The 19396-nt window shown below is 43.7% G+C and overlaps 1 protein-coding gene across 3 annotated transcripts in view; it reads left to right on the plus strand.

The window, feature by feature from the left end:
* CAB39L (calcium binding protein 39 like) overlaps positions 1 to 17564 on the plus strand; it is a 113615-nt gene extending 96051 nt beyond the window's left edge. For all 3 annotated transcript variants that reach the window (XM_030564806.1, XM_030564821.1, XM_030564815.1), the window contains 4 exons: positions 980 to 1039; positions 7939 to 8004; positions 8517 to 8660; positions 15456 to 17564. In XM_030564806.1, coding sequence (XP_030420666.1) covers positions 980 to 1039; positions 7939 to 8004; positions 8517 to 8660; positions 15456 to 15635 — 450 coding nt within the window. In that variant the 3' untranslated portion in view covers positions 15636 to 17564. The remainder of the gene's footprint in view (positions 1 to 979; positions 1040 to 7938; positions 8005 to 8516; positions 8661 to 15455) is intronic.
* Positions 17565 to 19396: the final 1832 nt, after the last annotated feature.

Below are 19396 nucleotides of genomic sequence, written 5' to 3' on the forward strand. Positions count from 1 at the left end.
TTTGAACCCTGTTATGGTCTTGGCCTTCACAACATCCTCTGGCAAAAAGTTCCACAGGTTGACTGTGCGTTGTGTGAAAAAATATTTCCTTTTTGTTTGTTTTAAACCTGCTGCCTATTAATTTCATTTGGTGACCCCTAGTTCTTGTGTTATCAGAAGTAGTAAACAGCACTTCCTTATCTACTTTCTCTACACCGGTCATGATTTTATAGACCTTAATCATAGCTCCCCTTAGTCGTCTCTTTTTCCAAGTTGAAAAGTTCCAGTCTTACTAATCTCTCCTCATACAGAAGCCATTTCATACCCCTAATCATTTTTGTTGCTCTTTTCTGAACCTTTTCCAATTCCAATACATCTTTTTTGAGATAGGGCGATTGGTAATTGTTTTTGCTGTGATCAATTAATTGAAATTGCCTATTTGCCTCCATAAACCATAAAAACTGGAGTTGATTAACGTTGTCATCACTTTGCAGCTACAGAAGGAGAGTGACAGTGAGCATCTGTGGGGCATGTTTTAGGTTTCATGGGTCACATTTGGACTTCAGGCCACAATCTCTGGCTGTCCCTGAGCTATACACTGTATTCTGAAAGGTAGTTTCTATAAAGGTAAAATAGCTCCAACTTACAATTGGTATGTTAAAAATTAATATATGCACATGTGCCCACAGATTATATGATAGGCGCAAAAATCTATAAATATACATATTTTCTAAATATAATATGTTTTGTTTTTATTCACTGAACTAGTAATCATGATTCAGCAACTGATTATTAAATGGTGCACTGTCACTCTTTTTACATATTCTGTTATTGAGATAATGCTGGAAATTATTTTTAAGGAGAAGAGCTGCTTAAAATGTTCCCCAAGCCATTACAACTGAAGATTAAAGGGATGATCAAACTAGTGGGGGGGAAAAAGCTGGCTGAGTTTGAAATGCTTCAGATAGTGATTTTTTTCCCCTGGTTGTTTCTTTTCCAGGACCTGCTAACGAGACACAAATTGTTGGTAGCAGATTTCCTAGAACAAAATTATGACACAGTAAGTACAAATAATTTCCAGCCTTAACAGTTTCATACATGTTCCTGCAAACGTTATTTTGAGGAGTCCACCCTCACATGGATCTGAACTGGAAACCTTTTGTAGAGGCATTTCGGCTCCACTCAGAAAAAAAACATTAAAAATGGGTGGATCTTCTTGATTCTTTGTGTCAATCAGAACTGTTCGTTCAACAGCACAGTTCCTCCACTTCCCAGGCGAGGGATCCAATTGGGATAGCAGCAGTGGGACTTCAGGGAAGATGCCTATTTTTCAGCAGCTATTTGAATCCTACTTTCTAATCTGCTCATAAACAGAGCATGTGCAGCTGAGGGCTACATGTCCCACCTAAAACTTTTACTTAGAACCAAGCATCGCACCCTATAAGCCAAAATAATTAGTTTTACCAAGGGAGAACCCTTCTTAGCCATCTGTAGAAATAATGCTTATATCCTGTTTACAGGCTTCCAGATTTCTAGTACAACTCCATGCCAAAAGCAAATCTTGTTTAGGATGTGGAAGAATCTATTCTCGCTTCATTGCACACAACATAACTACATTAACACTAGTGGGAGCTACACGTGTGTACAGATATTAGACCAATTTTATTTTTAAAATATTTACCTTTTGCTACAGTTTGGTGCCACCTGGTCAGTGTTAGGGAATAGCTATTGGTCATTCATGCCCCATTAATGCTTCAGGATAGAGGACAAGAGTTACAAAACCTTATTTTAGTGTTACTGGAAATTGTCTCTGTAAATCCCAAGGGATTTTGAGATGTGAATATACTTGTTATCATCCTAAGTTAGTTAGTCTATTGGTATATTGCCCTTTGTCTCTGAAAATCAAGTGTAGGTCAGAAAAATTCTGTTGGAATCAACTGAAATTGGGCTGACATGGGTGGTGGAATTTGACAGAAGATTTAAGTGGTCATGTTACCTTCAAGCTTGCATGCTGCTGAGTCACAAATGCAGTGTGACTCAGGCAATTTGTATATCTTCACTTACTCTCTATATCTCTGTACTAAAGGACTGTGATAAAATGACTGTCTTGAGTTTGTGTAGCACTAATGCTCGAAGTTCATGTAGTGGAGAATAATGTTCTTTAAAGGACTCCCAATCAACAAACAGAAATCTGTTTTATCAGCTAGACAGACTGCTACATGTTCAAAACTATCACTGGTACCTCTTTGAATCGTAGAATCATAGAAGATTAAGGTTGGAAGAGAACCTCAGGAGGTCATCTAGTCCAGCCCCCTGCTCAAAGCAGGATCAACCCCAACTAAATCGTCCTGGTCAGGGCTTTGTCAAGCCTGACCTTAAAAACCTCTAGAGATGGAGATTCCACCAACTCCCAGGTAACTCATTCCAGTGCTTCACCACCCTCCTAGTGAAATAGGTTTTCCTAATATCCAATCTAGACCTCCCCTACTGCAACTTGAGACCATTGCTGCTTGTTCTGTCATCTGCCATTACTGACAGCAGCCTAGCTCCATCCTCTTTGGAACTCCCCTTCAGGTAGTTGAAGGCTGCTATCAAATCGCCCCTCACTCTTCTCTTCGGCAAACTAAATAAGCCAAGTTCCTTTAGCCTCTCCTCGTAAATCATGTGCCCCAGCCCCCTAATAATTTTTGTTGCCCTGTGCTGGACTTGCTCCAATTTGTCCACATCCTTTCTGTAGTGGGGGCCCCAAAACTAGACACAATACTCCAGATGTGGCCTCACCACTGTCTAATAGAGAGGAATAATGACTTCCCTCGCTGTGCTGGCAATGCTCCTACTAATGCAGCCCAGTATGCCGTTAGCTTTCTTGGCAACAAGGGCGCACAGTTAACTCATATCCAGCTTCTCATCCACTGTAATCCCCAAGTCTTTTTCTGCAGAAATGCTGCTTAGCCAGTCAATCCCCAGCCTGTAGCAGTGCATGGGATTCTTCTGTCCTAAGTGCAGGACTCTGCACTTGTCCTTGTTGAGCCTCATCAGATTTCTTTTGGCCCAATCTTCCAATTTGTCTAGGTCACTCTGGACCCTACTGCTACCCTCAAGTATATCTACCTCTCTCCCCAGCTTAGTGTCATCCACGAACTTGCTGAGGGTGCAATCCATCCCATCATCCAGATCATTAATGATGATGTTGAACAAAACCGGCCCCAGGACTGACCTCTGGGGTACTCTGCTTGATACCAGCTGCCAACTGGACATGGAACCGTTGATCACTACCTGTTGAACTGACGATCTAGGCAGCTTTCTATCCATCTTATAGTCCATTCATCCAGCCATACTTTTTTAACTTGCTGGCAAGACTACTGTGGGAGACGGTATCAAAAGCTTTGCTAAAGTCAAGATGTATCACGTCCACACTTTCCCTATATCTGAAGAGCCAGTTATCTCATTGTAGAAGGCAGTCATGGGTTGGTCAGGCATCCTTTGCCCTTGGTGAATCCATGTTGACTGTTTCTGATCACCTTCCTCTCCTCCAAGTGCTTCAAAATGGATTTCTTGAGGACCTGCTTCATGATTTTTCCAGGGACTGAGGTGAGGCTGATTTGGTCTCTAGTTCCCCAGATTCTTCTTTCCTTTTTTAAAGATGGACACTATATTTGCCTTTTTCCAATCGTCCGGGACCTCCCCTGATCACCACAAGTTTTCAAAGATAATGGCCAATGGCTTTGCAGTTACATCATCCAACTCCCTCAGCACCCTCGGATGCATTAGATCCGGACCCAGGGACTTGTGCATGTCCAGCTTTTCTAAATAGTCCTTAAACTATTTCGCCACTGAGGGCTGCTCATCTCCTTCCCATACTGTGCTGACTAGTGCAGCAGTCTGGGAGCAACTTTGTCTGTCTGTGAAGACTGAGGCCAAAAAAAGCATTGAGTGCTTCAGCTTTTTCCACATCATCTATCACTAGGTTGCCTCGCCCATTCAGTAAGGCTCCCACACTTTCCCAGACCACCTTCTTGTTGCTAACATACCTGTAGAAACCCTTCTTGTTACCTTCACATCCCTTGCTAGCTGCAACTCCAATTGTGCTTTGGCCTTCCTGATTACACCCCTGCATGCTTGAGCAATACAATTTTATACTCCTCCCTAGTCATCTGTCCAAGTTTCCACTTCTTGTAAGCTTCCTGTTTGTGTTTAAGCTCACCGAAGATTTCTCTGGTAAGCCAAGCTGATCAGCTGCCATATTTGCTATTCTTTCTGCATATCGGGATGGGTTGTTCCTGCACCTTCAATAAGGCTTTTTTAAAATACAGCCAGATCTCCTGGACTCCTTTTCCCCTCATGTTAGTCTCCCAGGGTATCCCGCCCATCAGTTCCCTGAGGGAGTCTTAGTCTGCTTTTCTGCCATCCAGGATCCATATTCTGCTGCTCTCCTTTCTTCCTTTTGTCAGGATCCTGAACTCGACCATCTCATGGTCACTGCTGCCCAGGTCACCACTTCTACTTCCCCTACCAATTCTTCCCTGTTTTGTGAGAGCAGGTTAAGAGGAGCATAGCTCCTAGTTGGTTCCTCTAGCACTTGCCCCAGCAAGTTGTCCCCAACACTCTCTAAAAACTTCCTGGATTGTCTGTGCACTACTGTATTGTTCTCCCAGCAGATGTTAGGGTGATTGAATTCCCCCATAAGAATAAGAGACCTGGAGACTCAAAGCATAATCTGTTCCTGTTTGGCCTGAGCCTGTGAGGTGTGTTGAAGCCAGTGGAGCTGGGGTCACGCAGCACCTTGCAGGAGGCACCCACACCACTTTGCAAGATTGGGCTCACTCTTTTTTTCCCCAGCAAATGGAGACATTGGGTATGTCTACACCGCAAGGGGGAAAAAAACTCTCGCAGAAGTGAGTCTCAGAGCCTGGGTCAACTGACTCAGGCTTGCTGTGGCTAAAATAGCAGTGTATTCTGGCTTGTGCTGGAGCCTTGGCTCTGTTATCCTTCCCAGGTTTCAGAGCCCAGGATCCAGCCCAAGCCGGAACATCTGTATTTACTCCTCGAGGAATACTGTGCATGCTTCCCTGCAGAAAAATGACTTTCTGACAGGGAAGCAAAGGGGACCTGCAAGAGCAGCCAGACACCACTCCCTAGCTGCGCAGGTACACCATTTCAGGCACTTGGAGCAGCTGGCAGAGAGGTAAATCACCACAGAGCTGTGGACACCCCAGCCAGTGGCTCCTACCCTGAGCTGGGATCAGCTAGTCCCAGCTGGGCTGGAGGCAGGAGAGAACAGGATTTCCCATTCCCCTGCAAGAAGTGGCTGGGGCTGTGTCTGACCCGCCCCCAGAAACCGCCCCCAGCGGCAGGAAGCTCAACATCCTCCCCTGCTTCCTGCCCCCGTTGCTCCCCAGATGCAGGAGGAGGGGTCACTGTACAAGGACCTGCTCCTCCATCCTCCCAACCCCCATGCATCTGGGCCACCTATACCCAGATACCTCTGTCAAGCCTCACTCCCTGCATCCAGACCCCTTGCCTCCGGACCCCTGCACCCAGACCACCCCCCATGGAGCTCCCTGCACTCAAACCCGCACCCTGATGAGCCCCACCACCCTGAGCCTCCACATCCAGACCCCCATGCCACCATCCCCCAACTAGCTGCACCAAACTCCCACTGACTCCCAGCTAGCTGTACCCAGACCCCCACCCAAACAAGCCCTATTCTCCCAGCACCCAGACCCCCCAGCTGAGACCCCCACACCAAGACTCCTCCTCTGAGCCCCAACCACTTTCACCTGGAAGCCCCTGCAGAGTCGCTTTGCCCCTGCACCTGGAACCCTCCCAATGAGCCTCTGTGCATCCAGATCCTCCCACACTTAGACCCCCCCACTGAGCTGCCTGCACCCAGATTGTCCCACACAGACTCTTTTCACCCCATACCTGGATCTCCCCCCACTAAACCCCTCCACACTTGGATCCTGCCTGGTTGAGCCTGCTTGCCCCACACATGGTGCGCCTGGCATAAAGGGGCAGAGCCCTAGGGTATTTCTAGGGCAGGCCCAGGCCTTGTGCTGTTTCAGGGTCAGGTGCAGCCTTACCACTGAGTCTGTGTCCTGGGGGTGGAGAGTGAGGAAGTTACAGGGTGATCTCTCACCTTCATGCAGCCAGTGGCCTGTGCGCCCCACTGCCATGCTGGAGCCTCTGCATTTATTTATTGACAAATAAAACTTCTAGAATTTTTAATATTTTGGCACAGAATTCCCTCAGGAGTATATACTGCCATTTTTAGCCCTATATCACAACCCATGTCAGTTGACCTGGATTCTGAGACTCGCTGCTGCAGGGTTTTCTTTGCTGTATAGACGTTCCCATTATATCCTAAACAATAAAGGACAAATTGTGCCCTGAGATACAAATGAACAACTCCCACTGAAATCAGGGTGTGTTGAATATATACATCTGAGGGCAGATTTGGCTTTGAGAATGAGGTTTGTGGCAATGCTGACAAATGCCCACCATTGACATGTAGTGAGATGGGAGGTAAGTGTCACTCCGTGTTCACTCTTTGAATGATGAGACAGCCAGGGACTGGTTCATTGACACAGCTCCTTTTCATTTGAACAAACATATGAATCGTATGAGCCAATCCCTGCATGGAGCCCTGACTCCCCGGGGCTCTGTGCAAACACAGAGCTCCACCCATCTGGTACTCAGTGCAGGACTGGAGTCTTAGAGTACATCTACATCGCAGCTGAGTGTCTGCTTCTCACCACAGGCAGCCTTACACACGCTAGCTCTGCGTGAGCTAGTTTGCTAAAAATAGCAGTATGGCCTGGCAGCATAGACAGTGGCACAGTCTAGCTGCCTGAGTGATTGGCTCTTGCTTCCCACAATCATTAAAACCCTTGGCCTCAGGTTTCTGGCCCTGAGTCTTGCCCCATTTTACCCGGTCTTTGGGTCATATGCCAATGGAGCTATACTGATGAATAAACGGAGCTACATTGATTTTAGTGTTTGTTAAGATTTGGCCCATTACATTTTTTATAAAATAAAATGAAACTATGCAAGCACTACACAAAATAGTAGTCTCATTACCTTTTCCTCCCATTCTAACCAGTTGGGATAACATGTTGTCTCTTTCCAAATTCATATTTTTTTTCAGCACTGAGTATCTGTTTGTAAATCACCATGCCCCCCTATGGCTCTGTCTACATTTAATGAACAAGAACTGCAAAATGTCGTAGCACAAGAGATCTGTTCCTGGATGGTGCTGAGCAGCCCTCAACTCCCACTAAGTCAATGGGACTTTCAAAGTCCTCAGAACCTAGTGAGGCCCAGAAACTGTAACATTAAGAAGAGGCATTATAAACATTGCATGACTCCATTACATTTCTCTGTGTCACTGCCCCATGCTGTGTTTGCAGTGCCTTCATTTTGATCTTTAAGCCTCCAAGGTATAGCGAATAGTAATGACAATGAGGATAACTGAAGTGAAGCAAAAAGGAAAATGGGCAAGTTAGATGCATGCGTAGAAACCCACTTAAAAATAGCAATGTCACTCTAACAAGCCAGACTTCCACCAGCCTCCTCTGTCTGTCTTTCCAGGGACATAGGTGGCACTCTACTTATATAACCCTATGTTGCTATAAGAGTTACCTCAGATGGTCTCTGGTTACTAATGTTATATTTGTGTGCTCTATTTTGGCAGCAAATTCATAATCTTGTATAAGATGATGGCATAAGGTGTGAATCACAAAGGCACTACGTTCCTGATTCTCTGGTGGATTCACATGTGCAAGCAAACACTGATTGGACGTTGCTAATCAGTGGTCAGTCTGGGCTGAGCTCTGGCATCATAAAGAAGTGCCAGCGCTGTGCTGCTGCCACTGCAAAGCTTAGTACAGGAAGGACCAGCACAGGGGGATGGGGAGAAGGAAGAATATGGCTACACTGATTTTTTTCTTGTACCCTTAGATCTTTGAGGACTATGAAAAACTGCTTCATTCTGAGAATTATGTCACAAAGAGACAGTCTTTAAAGGTAATGTAAAATTCCTGAACACCTTTCTTTTAATAGCCATAACATGCTCGGACTATTAAACAACTGTCACAGAGTGGGAGTGAGTTTGGTAGGTTCGTTGTAGTCCCCATTTTTCCATGCACCAAGCAATTTGATAATATCTGCAGTCTCCTCATGACTAGAACAGGAAAGTGTGGGGCATGTAAGGACTGAGGTGAATTAGCAGAACAATGTGGGGTGGTTGTACTTGCTTTTATTTTATCTGGCTCAATACAACTGTTACTCTGTGCCTTAATATGGTATCTAGCTCTGCACTATTTGCATGATCAGTGCTATTGGACAGTTATCTCACTTACAGGTACAGCAAATTTACCTCAATTTTTTTAAAGGCCCTCCGTTTTTGAAGCCATCTTGGCCCAAGATAAGACTCTATTGAACCCTCTGGGGATGAAGATAAAAATATGGTGCTTTCATCTGAGTCATACATTCTATGATGAGTCACAAGGCCTTTGTTTTTGTAAATGTTCCTGTAGCTGCTGGGTGAACTGATTCTGGACCGACACAACTTTGCCATCATGACAAAATACATCAGCAAACCAGAAAACTTGAAGCTAATGATGAACCTGCTGCGAGATAAAAGCCCCAACATTCAGTTTGAGGCATTCCATGTTTTTAAGGTAACTCAGCGTGGCCTTCAGAGACAAAGGAGCCTCTCTTTCACTATGGGAGGGAGGAGAACACAGAAAAATGTGGGGTTTTACAAACCATTTCAAACATTTGAAAATGTTTTAATAAGAAATTTCTCCCTGACAGTCAGTTCTCTCGCTTGCTTGCTTGCCCTCTCTAGGTGATGTCTAAGGCAGGGTCATTTGGATCTGGGCCTAATGATCTAAGGGGCCCTTGTTACAGCAATGCATTATTAGCAAGGGGTGACAAATTGCCTGGCTGATTGCTGCAGACTAAGTACTTGCTGGGGTCGATGGTGCTCTCCTCAGCCTCCTTAGGTCATGTCATAGTGACTCTGGGTGAGAATTGGGGGAGTCATGTGATTCCAAAATATTTGATATGGATGGCACCCACCAATCAGATATTACAGTGCTGGGTAAGAACCTAAACAGACAGACAGTGTTGGCTCTCTGGGTGAGGCAGAAGCAAGTGAGAATTTTTATATTATTTTAAGAGATTTGCCTTTAATAAGTTTGAGACCAGCATATGCTTAATCTGCCTCTTTCTGGTTCTGTTTTGCACTGATCACTAATGCAGCTGTACAAAATTGTCATAAAAATATTATCAGCCCAGGCACATACACTGCTTTCTTTTATCATCATGATTTGATTAATTTTTTTAAATTTTATTTACCCATCAAAAACGTTTTTTGCCCTGAGCAAGAAGATGAGTAGAATTATTATTATGCAGAGCTACTATAATGCAAAATTAACTCATAAATATGTATGGCTGTATTTTTCATAGTTTGAACAGATTAATTTGCAGAGAAGAGGGATTAAAACCTATGGGGGGGGGAAATGTCCTTCTCTGGGAGATATTTATAAAACAGACCACATTGCACCAAATGGCAAGTATTTTAAAAAATTACATCACCCTCAGAATGTGCAAAAAGACTTTTTGAGGTCTTTGATTCTGCCATTTCTATTGTGCAAAAGATCTTTCAGCAGGCGTTCACATCTCTAGCATGCGGCTTGAAGGATGGTATGGCTGCTCCATACAATCTTTCATCTACGTAAAGTAACCACAGGGATTCCCAACATATTTCAGTATTTTGCTTCCTGCATAATAAGCCTCAGTGATGCACTTAATTACTTGTGTAAGCCTCTGACTTATTCTTGACAGCCAAACTACTGTGAGTAGCTTCTGCTCTTACCCCTTATCAGGAGGTATGCAGCTCAAACATAAGTTGGGGAGAGCAAATCCCAAATACTTGCAATCTTTAAGAGCTCAAATGTCAGGGGAGGGAAGAGGAGAGAGAGAATTGGTCTCTGTTAGCTACTTTTTCATAGTTGCTAATGGTCACGTTCTTATGCATGGAACTTTTATGCATGAAATGCAGTCCCTGAATTAATCCATAAGCCACTACCATCTATTGTTTCAGATTCCTCTTAAGCACCCAGTTCTGCTGGGCTGTTCCAAGAAATCAGACAGTGGTGAATAGATGATTTTATTTATCTATTTTGTTTAAAATAGAAATTTGAGGATTTGGAGTGATTTGTAATCATAGGTATCTATGTAACCATATGATATCATTACTGTCACCCTCATCCTCCCTCCCAGTGTCCACCGTGCTTTTGTTTCTCATGCCTGGAGTATCCAGTTCGTAGGTTGTTCAGTGCAGGGACAGTGCCTACCCATGTATTCTGTGCAGTGCCTAATGCCATGGGGCCCTGATCCTGATTGGGACTTTTGGCATGATGTGAAACAAATAGTGAATGATATTGCAACCCTCGTTGATGTCAGTGGGCCAAATTCTTCCAGCTTCCATGAGACTCAATAATATTTTTATGATAATATCATATGGCAGCAGTTAGACATGAATGTAGTATGCACAGTATTCATCCTACAGTTTTCTATGGGAGTTGCACCGTGTAATTCAAAGCAGAATCTCATCCAGTGGAAGTTGCACATTTCTAACTGAGAGCATGATGTAGCCCATAGTTGCAGCAAAATCCCCCTCTCCAGTCCACAGTATAGCGCGCTCTCATATATTCAGTTCTTGTTCCACATGTGCAGAACAAGTTTAGAATACGCAGGGGGGAAGGGCACTGAGCATTTTGTCCTGAGTTTTCCTTTATTAATACATTCTATGCTGATGATGGGAACCAATCCAGGAAATCCCTAAACATGAAAGAGAATGTACGCTTCATAGAAAAACAACTACTGCCCTGTCCCAACGCCCTTTCTGGCAGGCGAAAGGCAGTGATGTGCCTTGCTGCTCTGGGTGCAGAGTCCTTGGGCCTGATTCTCCCCCTGGTTACTCTAGCTGTATGCTGGTGTAACCGAGGGTGGGGAGGAAGTCGGTCTCTCTGTCTTTATTTTCCCATAACTTCAAACTGTGCTGAAAGTATCCAGTTAGTCCTGTTTTAAATTACCACAGATTGCCAATACCGATATGAAATCAAAGATTTGCCAAGTGGCTGATACTTGCTACTTACTGCGAGCTGCCAAAAGATTTGGGTTTAAATTACCTGACTTAGATGTTTTTGCAGCTAGGCACATTTGAACTGAAAAAAGTGCTTGTTAAGTAAGTATCCAGATTCCAGCTCTCCCATGCCCCAGTTGACCCTGAAGAAGGCATATGACTCTCAGCTCCTTGAGGCAGTATCTGATTATTAAAGAGTTTGAAGCTGCAATATTTTAACTAGAACCATGAGCATCTATAATTCTAAATATTTTACAGTTAAATTTGATGGTAATTAAAAATGCAATTAACTCTTCAAGCACTGAGGCCTGTGGTACTCATCCAGAGCACTCTGCCCAGAGATACAGAAGATAAGTAACGAGGTCTTATTTTCAGTACTTCCTCCCATCTAACTGTTCCCTCACCAGCATGACCTCTGCCTCCCTCATCATCCCTGCTCCCTCCCTTACCCTTGCTCGAACAAAATGAGATCTCAACCCTTCGCCTCCACCCTACGCAACCAGTCACCCACTCATGGCCACCTAAAAGCCTGGGGAATATAGGTAGCCCCCAGGTAACAAAAACAAGGGGATTAGTGAGTATCTTAAGTGTTAATAAATCCTCCCCCCACCCACACCTTTTCTTCCTCTCCGTTCCAGCAGCAGAATCAATATCTGGTTTGAAAGGTCTTTCTGAATACTCATGTGTTTTCTTTTGACAAATATATTTGTTACCATTATTCGTCCATCCAAGTATGTGATTTTTGCTTCTTTGTTCTCTTGCAGGCAATCAAAAGTAAAGCACACTGCAGTATATTGCACTCAATGCACATACAAATATAGAATAGTATCAGCCTCTTTTGACTATCATGTTAAACAATTCAGTTACTTTGTGAACTCACCCCACAGTGGTGGTTCAGGATAATATAACGTTTTTCTTAAGCAGAGATGTAGCAAGATAGGTTTGAGTGTTTAAATCTAAAAATAGATTGACCTTAGCTTCATTTTTCCATTCTCTTTCATGCACATCAGAAAGCTACCTCCTGTCGCTCACTCTGCAAATGGTTCTGCATAACTTGACAATACTGACAGTTTCCACTCAGCATGGGGCAGAAGCCGAGTTTGTGTTTACACGCCCACAGTGTTATTTCTGAGCTATAGACTTGATAATACTTTGGTCTGTGGGGGATGTTGTAGGTGCAGCTACGTGAGCTTTCATGCACTTCCAGCAAGGTGGTAATCCCCCTGCGATGCATATGAGAAAATCTTGGGGCCAGTTTCAGCCCTGGTGGGTCAATTGGCCGGTTGATGTATAGAGTTATGCATACCGGATTTGGACCATAATCTCTAAACATTTAAAAGTAGGTCAGAGGTTACAGTGAACTATTCTCATCAAGATCCTGTGACATTCAGTAGCCTTGGCCTCCGTGCTTAAAAAAAGCAAAGATTATCAGTGACCACACAATGACGCATCGAGTATCAGACCATTTTAGTATCTTTATCCCTGTTGTGTTTCCTTGGGATGATGATGACGTGTTGTCATTTATTGTGAGAACCAAGGTCAGATTCCAGAACACTCTGATCAAATACTTTATGAGTGGATAGGGAGTGTACAGTTTATCAATTTGGATGGACAATACCGATTTAAAGCCAGCTAGAGGACAACAGTTCTATTTCATGGCAACTTTTGAGTTTTGACATTTGTTTTCATTCCGTGTTGGAATGAAAAAAAAACAACCTTTCAAACATTTTCACAAAGTGGAGTTGTGTCGAAACTCCTCAGAGGTGACCAGAGAACTCTCAGTCACAAAACCCTTCCTGACAGATATGTCGTTGAAACCAATATATCTCCACAAAATTATTTTTTCAGAAATATTCCAACTAGCTGGAATACTGATGTTGTTTGCAGGGATATATCTTTTTTTTTCAATTGTCTTCAAGCGAAGCATTAGCAGGAGACTTTAAAAAATAAAACCTCATACTGTATCTAGCCTCAAGGTATAAAGATTCTTTGTTGTAGATATGTGTAAAGTTTCTTTGTTTCAATACTGTGACATTGTGCTACTGTAGTTGATTGAGGGAGCTGGTCATTCAGTTTTATAATCCTTTTATGATCCCAGGGTTTGAAAAAAGTATTTGTGAGTTGAAATTGAGTCCTGCAGTAGGTCTAGTAGTCAAAAGATGATTTACATTTGAGTTTTCTATCTTTTATGCCCGTTTTTCAGGGGGAGGATTATAACCTATAAGCAATCAGACAAGAAGCTAAAGAATTCAGTCTAATAGGAGACATCATCTCACTTTTAATCATTTGCTATGCTAATGCATATTTTAGGCTAGAGCCAGTGTTAAAATTAAATCCTTTCAAGAATGTTCACAGGCTGTTCCTTTCACACTGTGTAGCTACAGTGGTGGTCTAAATGTTCAAATTGATTAATCATTTTTGGTGCTTTAATTTTTGGGTGGCCTATTTGAGACATCTTAACAGGGCCTGATTTTCTGTGGATGGGTGCTTTTTGCATGTCAGGTTCCTTTAAGCTGTCTCGGATTGGGCACCCAAATCACTAGATACTTCTGAAAATCAAGACATTGCAAATATATTTGCATTGTGCTCTCACAAACAATTTTTATTTATTTGAACTGTGGGAAACAACATGCAGTTTGTATAATAGGGTTATTTGTAATGGAAGGAATGTTTTTAAAATGATTAAATGGTCAAAGCAGTGGCTGAACAAATTATCTGTACCTCTCAGTGCACTCAAGAGGGCCATGAGCTGACTACCTCTCAGAACAAGGAATGTGCCTCTAATAACTGATGCCACTTTTTGAGAACTTGAAGCATCTGGCAAGGAGGTTGCTCTATAGGGGTCGTGGTGAAGTCTTGCGCTACTGAGTCAGTTGCCATTGCTTGTGGACATCTAGAGGTCACCAGGAATTAAAAGAAGTCCATGACTTTAAAAGTTCTGAACAAAGGGTCAGATTGTTGAAAAGAGGACACCTGTGGGTGCAAATCTGCACCTTGTGGTATGGTGGAGGAGCTGCTTCAGTGGCCTTGTCCTCCCTAGGATGTGGGAATCTGCACAGGGGCTGAGATCTAGGCTGGGGAGACGTGCTCAGGCATCAGTGCTACAGGCTATAGTACTACTCAGGCTACAGCTTCCTGCTGCGGAACCTCACTTTGAAGGAGGCTGCAGCTGTAAGCAGGAGAAGCCCTCACATTCAGACTAACGAGGAGCCAAAAGAGAGTTACAGGGAGGACAAAAGGCAAGTGCCTCCCAAGTGCGGGATTGCTACAAAGGGAAGATCCCAGCTTCTCACTTGGGTGACCCACAGACAGCACCTCCAAGGCACTGGGCTGGCAGTGAGCTGCGTATGTAAGCGTGTTACACTATCTTTCTGCTCTGCCTCACTGCTGTGTCCTTGTGAGCTTAGCAAACAGATTGAAATGTCTGTGGAGCCTGCTCCTGTAAATTTCCATTCACAGACTGCTTGCTAAAATGGACTAGGGCGAAGTGGAGGATGTGACTTAAGTTCACAAATCAAAACAATTCTCTTGGTCTAATTTTAGGCTATTTCAATTTATTATGGAAATTCTATCACCAACACAAGACTCGCCTGTTCTCCCAATAAATATGGTTCTAAGACATTTCATGTTGGAGGGCTGCATATGTGGAAGCGATCAGGGATTTATAGCCAACTTTCAGCATTACAATCAAACCATCCGTCAATAAAAGGAACAGAATAAGGGAGAGTGATGATAAGGTCAAGTGTAACTTCACTTCCAGCTGCTAATGAGCAAGATTATGGGAAGCTTTAACATATGTTTAAGATACAGGGATAGATTTTCTTTCTTGTTTTGGCTGCTTTGTGCCACTAAAGGGCCAGGAAAGCTGTTGGATCTTCCCAGCTAATATGTGGCTAGCACAGTCTGTTCCTATGCCTTCCCTGCAGCTCCGGAGACACAGATGCTTGTCAGAAATGGAAGGGTCATGGTCAGAGTGCAACTGCACTAATCCCCAGCTGGCAGACAACCTCTTGGGAGCCATAGCCAGCTGTCATACTTTAGACGAAAGGATCTTAGAGGCTACTATAAAGTATGCTGGGCCTGAGGTCAGTGTAGAACTGGCCAGAGGGTCAGGTAGCTGCAACCAACAAATATGCAGCCCCTTCCCTCTCCCCCTCACTGGATACTGTGCTCAGTGGATACAGAGTAGGCACCAGAGAATGTGGCCACCAGCATTCAGTTGCCTCAACAGAGAATGATGATGGGCAGTATCATGACTCTGATTGTTCATCCCTCTCTTTCTGTGTGTGTGTGTGTGTGTGTGGTTTTGTTTGCATATTAGGTATTTGTGGCCAGTCCAAACAAAACGCAGCCTATCGTGGAGATTCTATTGAAAAACCAACCCAAGCTAATTGAGTTTCTGAGCAATTTCCAGAAAGAGAGGACAGATGATGAACAGTTCACCGATGAGAAGAACTACTTGATTAAACAGATCCGAGACTTGAAAAAGCCAACACCATGAAGATCTCCCCTAATTTCCCATCGTAGGCATTAAATCATATTTGTTCAGTTCCTCCCATGTGTCATTTAACAACACAATAGCGCTTGAGAAGTGCCTGTTTGATTCTTTGTTCACATAGATGTCAAGAGTATAAAGGTCTTACATGAAAACTAAAAAAAAAAAAGTCTAGAATAATATATTATTTCTAATCAAGTCTGTGATTATTTATGTCAGTTTAGACACCCTCTGTATTAGAAGCTGGTAAGGTAGATTTTCATATGTGCACTCCAGGAGAATGAACCTCTTTGCTCTTGCTTTTATCAGCAAACTTGAGCTCCCCATAAATGCACAAAGTAGGAGCTCGGAAGATTGTAACTTTATCTTTTTCTTTGCACTTGTAGTTGTGAATTTGTTTTAGTTCTGCGTGCACATGAGGACTGTGAAAGAGGGTTTTGGGCGACTGACTTATCTGCACTTAGGTAGTAGATTTGTTAGCTAAAGCAGTGGGAGATAGATTTGAAAAAATAAGGTTCACATTTTCACTTTATTTTTATGTTCGTTCCTTCCTTCAGTCTTTTTGATTTCACTCAAGCTCAGAGCTTTCCCACCAGTTTGGCCAACTGAACCTGGGAACTAGGCTAATACTTTGGGTGGGGCAGCCAGTGCCCACTGCCTCCCATCCCTCTATATCTGATCTAACCCTACAATGCAGCCAAGGCTGCCCCAGACCCCAGTCTTTGTAATAAGACTGATCAGGAGAAGTCCTAGCTCCACTGGGAATTAGAACATGCACTTTGAATGGGAGCCAGGCAATACATCAGGGCTAAGGGCAGAGGTGCATGGCTAAGGACCTGCTCCTGCTCCCATTGAAATAAGTAGAAATTTTATCATTAACTTCAGTGGAAACAGAATTGGGCCTTATTCAGCACTTCTTATTCTGGGCACAGTCCTGAAGCGTGCATCTCCCATTGGCTTCAGTGTCAGTGGGGGTACTCAGCACTTCACAGAAGTGAACCCTAAGCTGAGTCCTAAGGGAAGCCCAGGTAGAGTATCAGTGATACAAGCCTAAAGTACCAATACCTGTGCCAATACAGTACCTGTGCCATGGTTGGGAACCCTCTGATGTGGATTCTGTAATGGTTCAGTTACTGCTCCTTCATACTTGCCTGTGCTGGGAACATCATGCCCAAAACATTCAAACCTGGGGACCTAAATCAGACTCTGAAATTCTTATTTAGGCATCTAAATAGAAATGGCCTAACTCCGAGCAGCTGAGCAACACCAGCTCCCCTGGAGTCAATGGGACCTGCAGAGGCTCAGCCCCTCTGAAAATCAAGCCACTTCTTGTAGAAGCTTGAACATGGTTCTAGGAATGTAACTTTGGGCTCGCAGGGTTAGCATGTTCCATTTGATTTGTTCAGATGTGAATGCAGTTTCTTTGTTAGAGGCTGAACATCGTGGAAGTGGAAATCATTGCACTGTGATGTTTAAGATAAATAAAGCCTTGGGTCCAAAAAGAGTTGCCTAGACATTATTGCCATTTTTTCTTCTTTTTCTTTTCTTGGAAATAAGCACTGTGATTCTGGGTATTTTGTTTGGTGGAGGAGTTTGAGAGTGGGGAGAGAATATCTTGAAGTATTTCTTCTGTTAGCTTAAATCTGAGTTTTTCTGTTTGTTGAATGAAACATTGTTCTCCAGCTATAATTGCATAGCAAATACTTCAGTGAAAGGATAGAAATCAGGTGAGATTTTTGTCCATAAAACTGTTGTATATTAAGGTGATTGAGAATTTAATTTGTATGCTTTAGAAAAGGGGTGAACCGAAACAAATAGGTCATCAACACTTGGTTTACGTTGAAGGTGTCAGGCATAGACAAAAAATGTATATCTTAGCTGCTTGAAATTTTAAAATTATATTTACAAGTTATTAAAGGCATGGTTACTAATTTACGCTTTTTAATCACTGTTTATTTCCTTCCCTCACTTCCCCTCCCCCACCTTCTCAAAAAACACCTTCACTTAGAATCTTTTCATTCCTAAATTCTCTCTCTCCTCCACCAGCCACAACTTCCACAGATGGAGGAGGACAGATGATCACTTCCTTCAGAGCCAATGTGCTTTGCAAACATCACATTTGCAGCCTTCGCTGGCACGGGGCCTGACAGTCCCAGGCCACAATCCAATTTGGCCTTCCTGTGACCTTCAGTGCCATGCCACATGGCTGGCACTGACACACTGTGCTTCACTGCTGATAAGGGAGCCTTTCTAGAGTAGTGAGGGGCTTTTTTGTATGGAAAAGCTTCAGAGCTATTCACTAAAGGGTCTGATCCTCTGAGCTGTGGAAAGTCTCCTGCAAGCTGCTGAAACCAGTGGGAGTTGGGGCATTCAATACCTCAAGATGTGCTCAGGACCTCCTAGGTGGGGCCCATATCAGGGACTGCATTAACACATAGGCAGCATAGGGCCTCAGCTCCTGGAGTCGTGATAACGTCAGAATCTCAGCTTTCATCTACAAAAAATGTTCTAGCTCTCATGTTTGTGAAGCGAGCCAGGTATAACCAATGCAGTGATGCCTGCCTTAGGCTGCAGGCAGCCAGAAACAGTAGCTCTGAAAGGTGTGAACAGCCTCCTCCATCTTAGTGGGTTGTTAACTCTGAAACCCACTGCTCTGAGGGGCCCCAGCAGAAGACTCAGTGTGGGCAGATGGTCTAGCTGTTCTCCCGCATTGTGGCTCCAGAGGGGAAGAGGGACCCATACAGAGAATCCCATGCCTGCATCGGAGTAAGTGGAGCTGCATCATCTGTCATCTTGAACATACCCCAGCCTGCCCAAAGTGGTGCAAAGAGCAGAGAGGCCCCAGACTGACCCAAAAAGTGAAGCTGAGCACTCCAGAAGCCAGTTCTTATAAGGGTGGCCACTGCCACCACAAGCAGAAATGGGACCACAGCATGGGGCTGGGATCAGGGCTAAGGGGACCCATGCACTGGTGTGCCAAGAATTCCAGACTGTTAACGTGGCCCTGTACAGAGCCAGACCCATCCACCTCCTTCCAGTTTATTGCACATAGGGCTGGCTCAGTGTTTTCAGTCTAGTATGAAGTTATTTCCAGCACACTGAGGGCAATTCAAAATCTTTCCCAAACTTGTTTCGCATTTGTAAAAGGAGAGAGCACCAGAAATGATAGTGATTAAATTAAGCTTGAGGAGCCCATTAGGCTTCATAATAATATTTCACAGCAGGCTGGGGGACACATTTCTAATTAGTTGAAAGATGAGGTCTTCTCTGATTCATCCTGGAGTAAAGATAGACTTTTTAATTTCCTTTTGTGCTTCAACCAGGGCTCCTGTTTTGTCTCAGAAACAGCTCCGGACAGGAAATCGCAATTTCTCCCAGGGACTAAAATTAATATCAGTGGGAGCTGTGTGATTCCAAGATGCAATTTATCAGTGCGAGAGGTGAAAAGAACACTTGTAGGGAGGAGGAAAAAAGAAATGAGGCTTGAGCTGCAGAATCCAGATTCCAAATCCCACCCAAAGGTCAAGGGATGTTTGGATGTAGAGACTTGGTTTGTGGCAACTTGCAGAATGCTGTTACATCTGTACATAGAAACCTTTCATACAGACAAGTGCCTGGAAATTACAAACCAACCCATTTAACTGAGTTTTTAGACAGTTTATTCAAATATGAAGAATTTGACTAAAACAGGTATCACAGTCCTTCCTCTGTAATGAAAAATGATGAGCTATCCATCCTCAATCTACTTCAACAAATGGGGAAAGTTG

This window comes from Gopherus evgoodei, chromosome 1 (genome assembly GCF_007399415.2).
Source record: "Gopherus evgoodei ecotype Sinaloan lineage chromosome 1, rGopEvg1_v1.p, whole genome shotgun sequence".
Lineage (NCBI taxonomy): Eukaryota > Metazoa > Chordata > Testudines > Testudinidae > Gopherus > Gopherus evgoodei.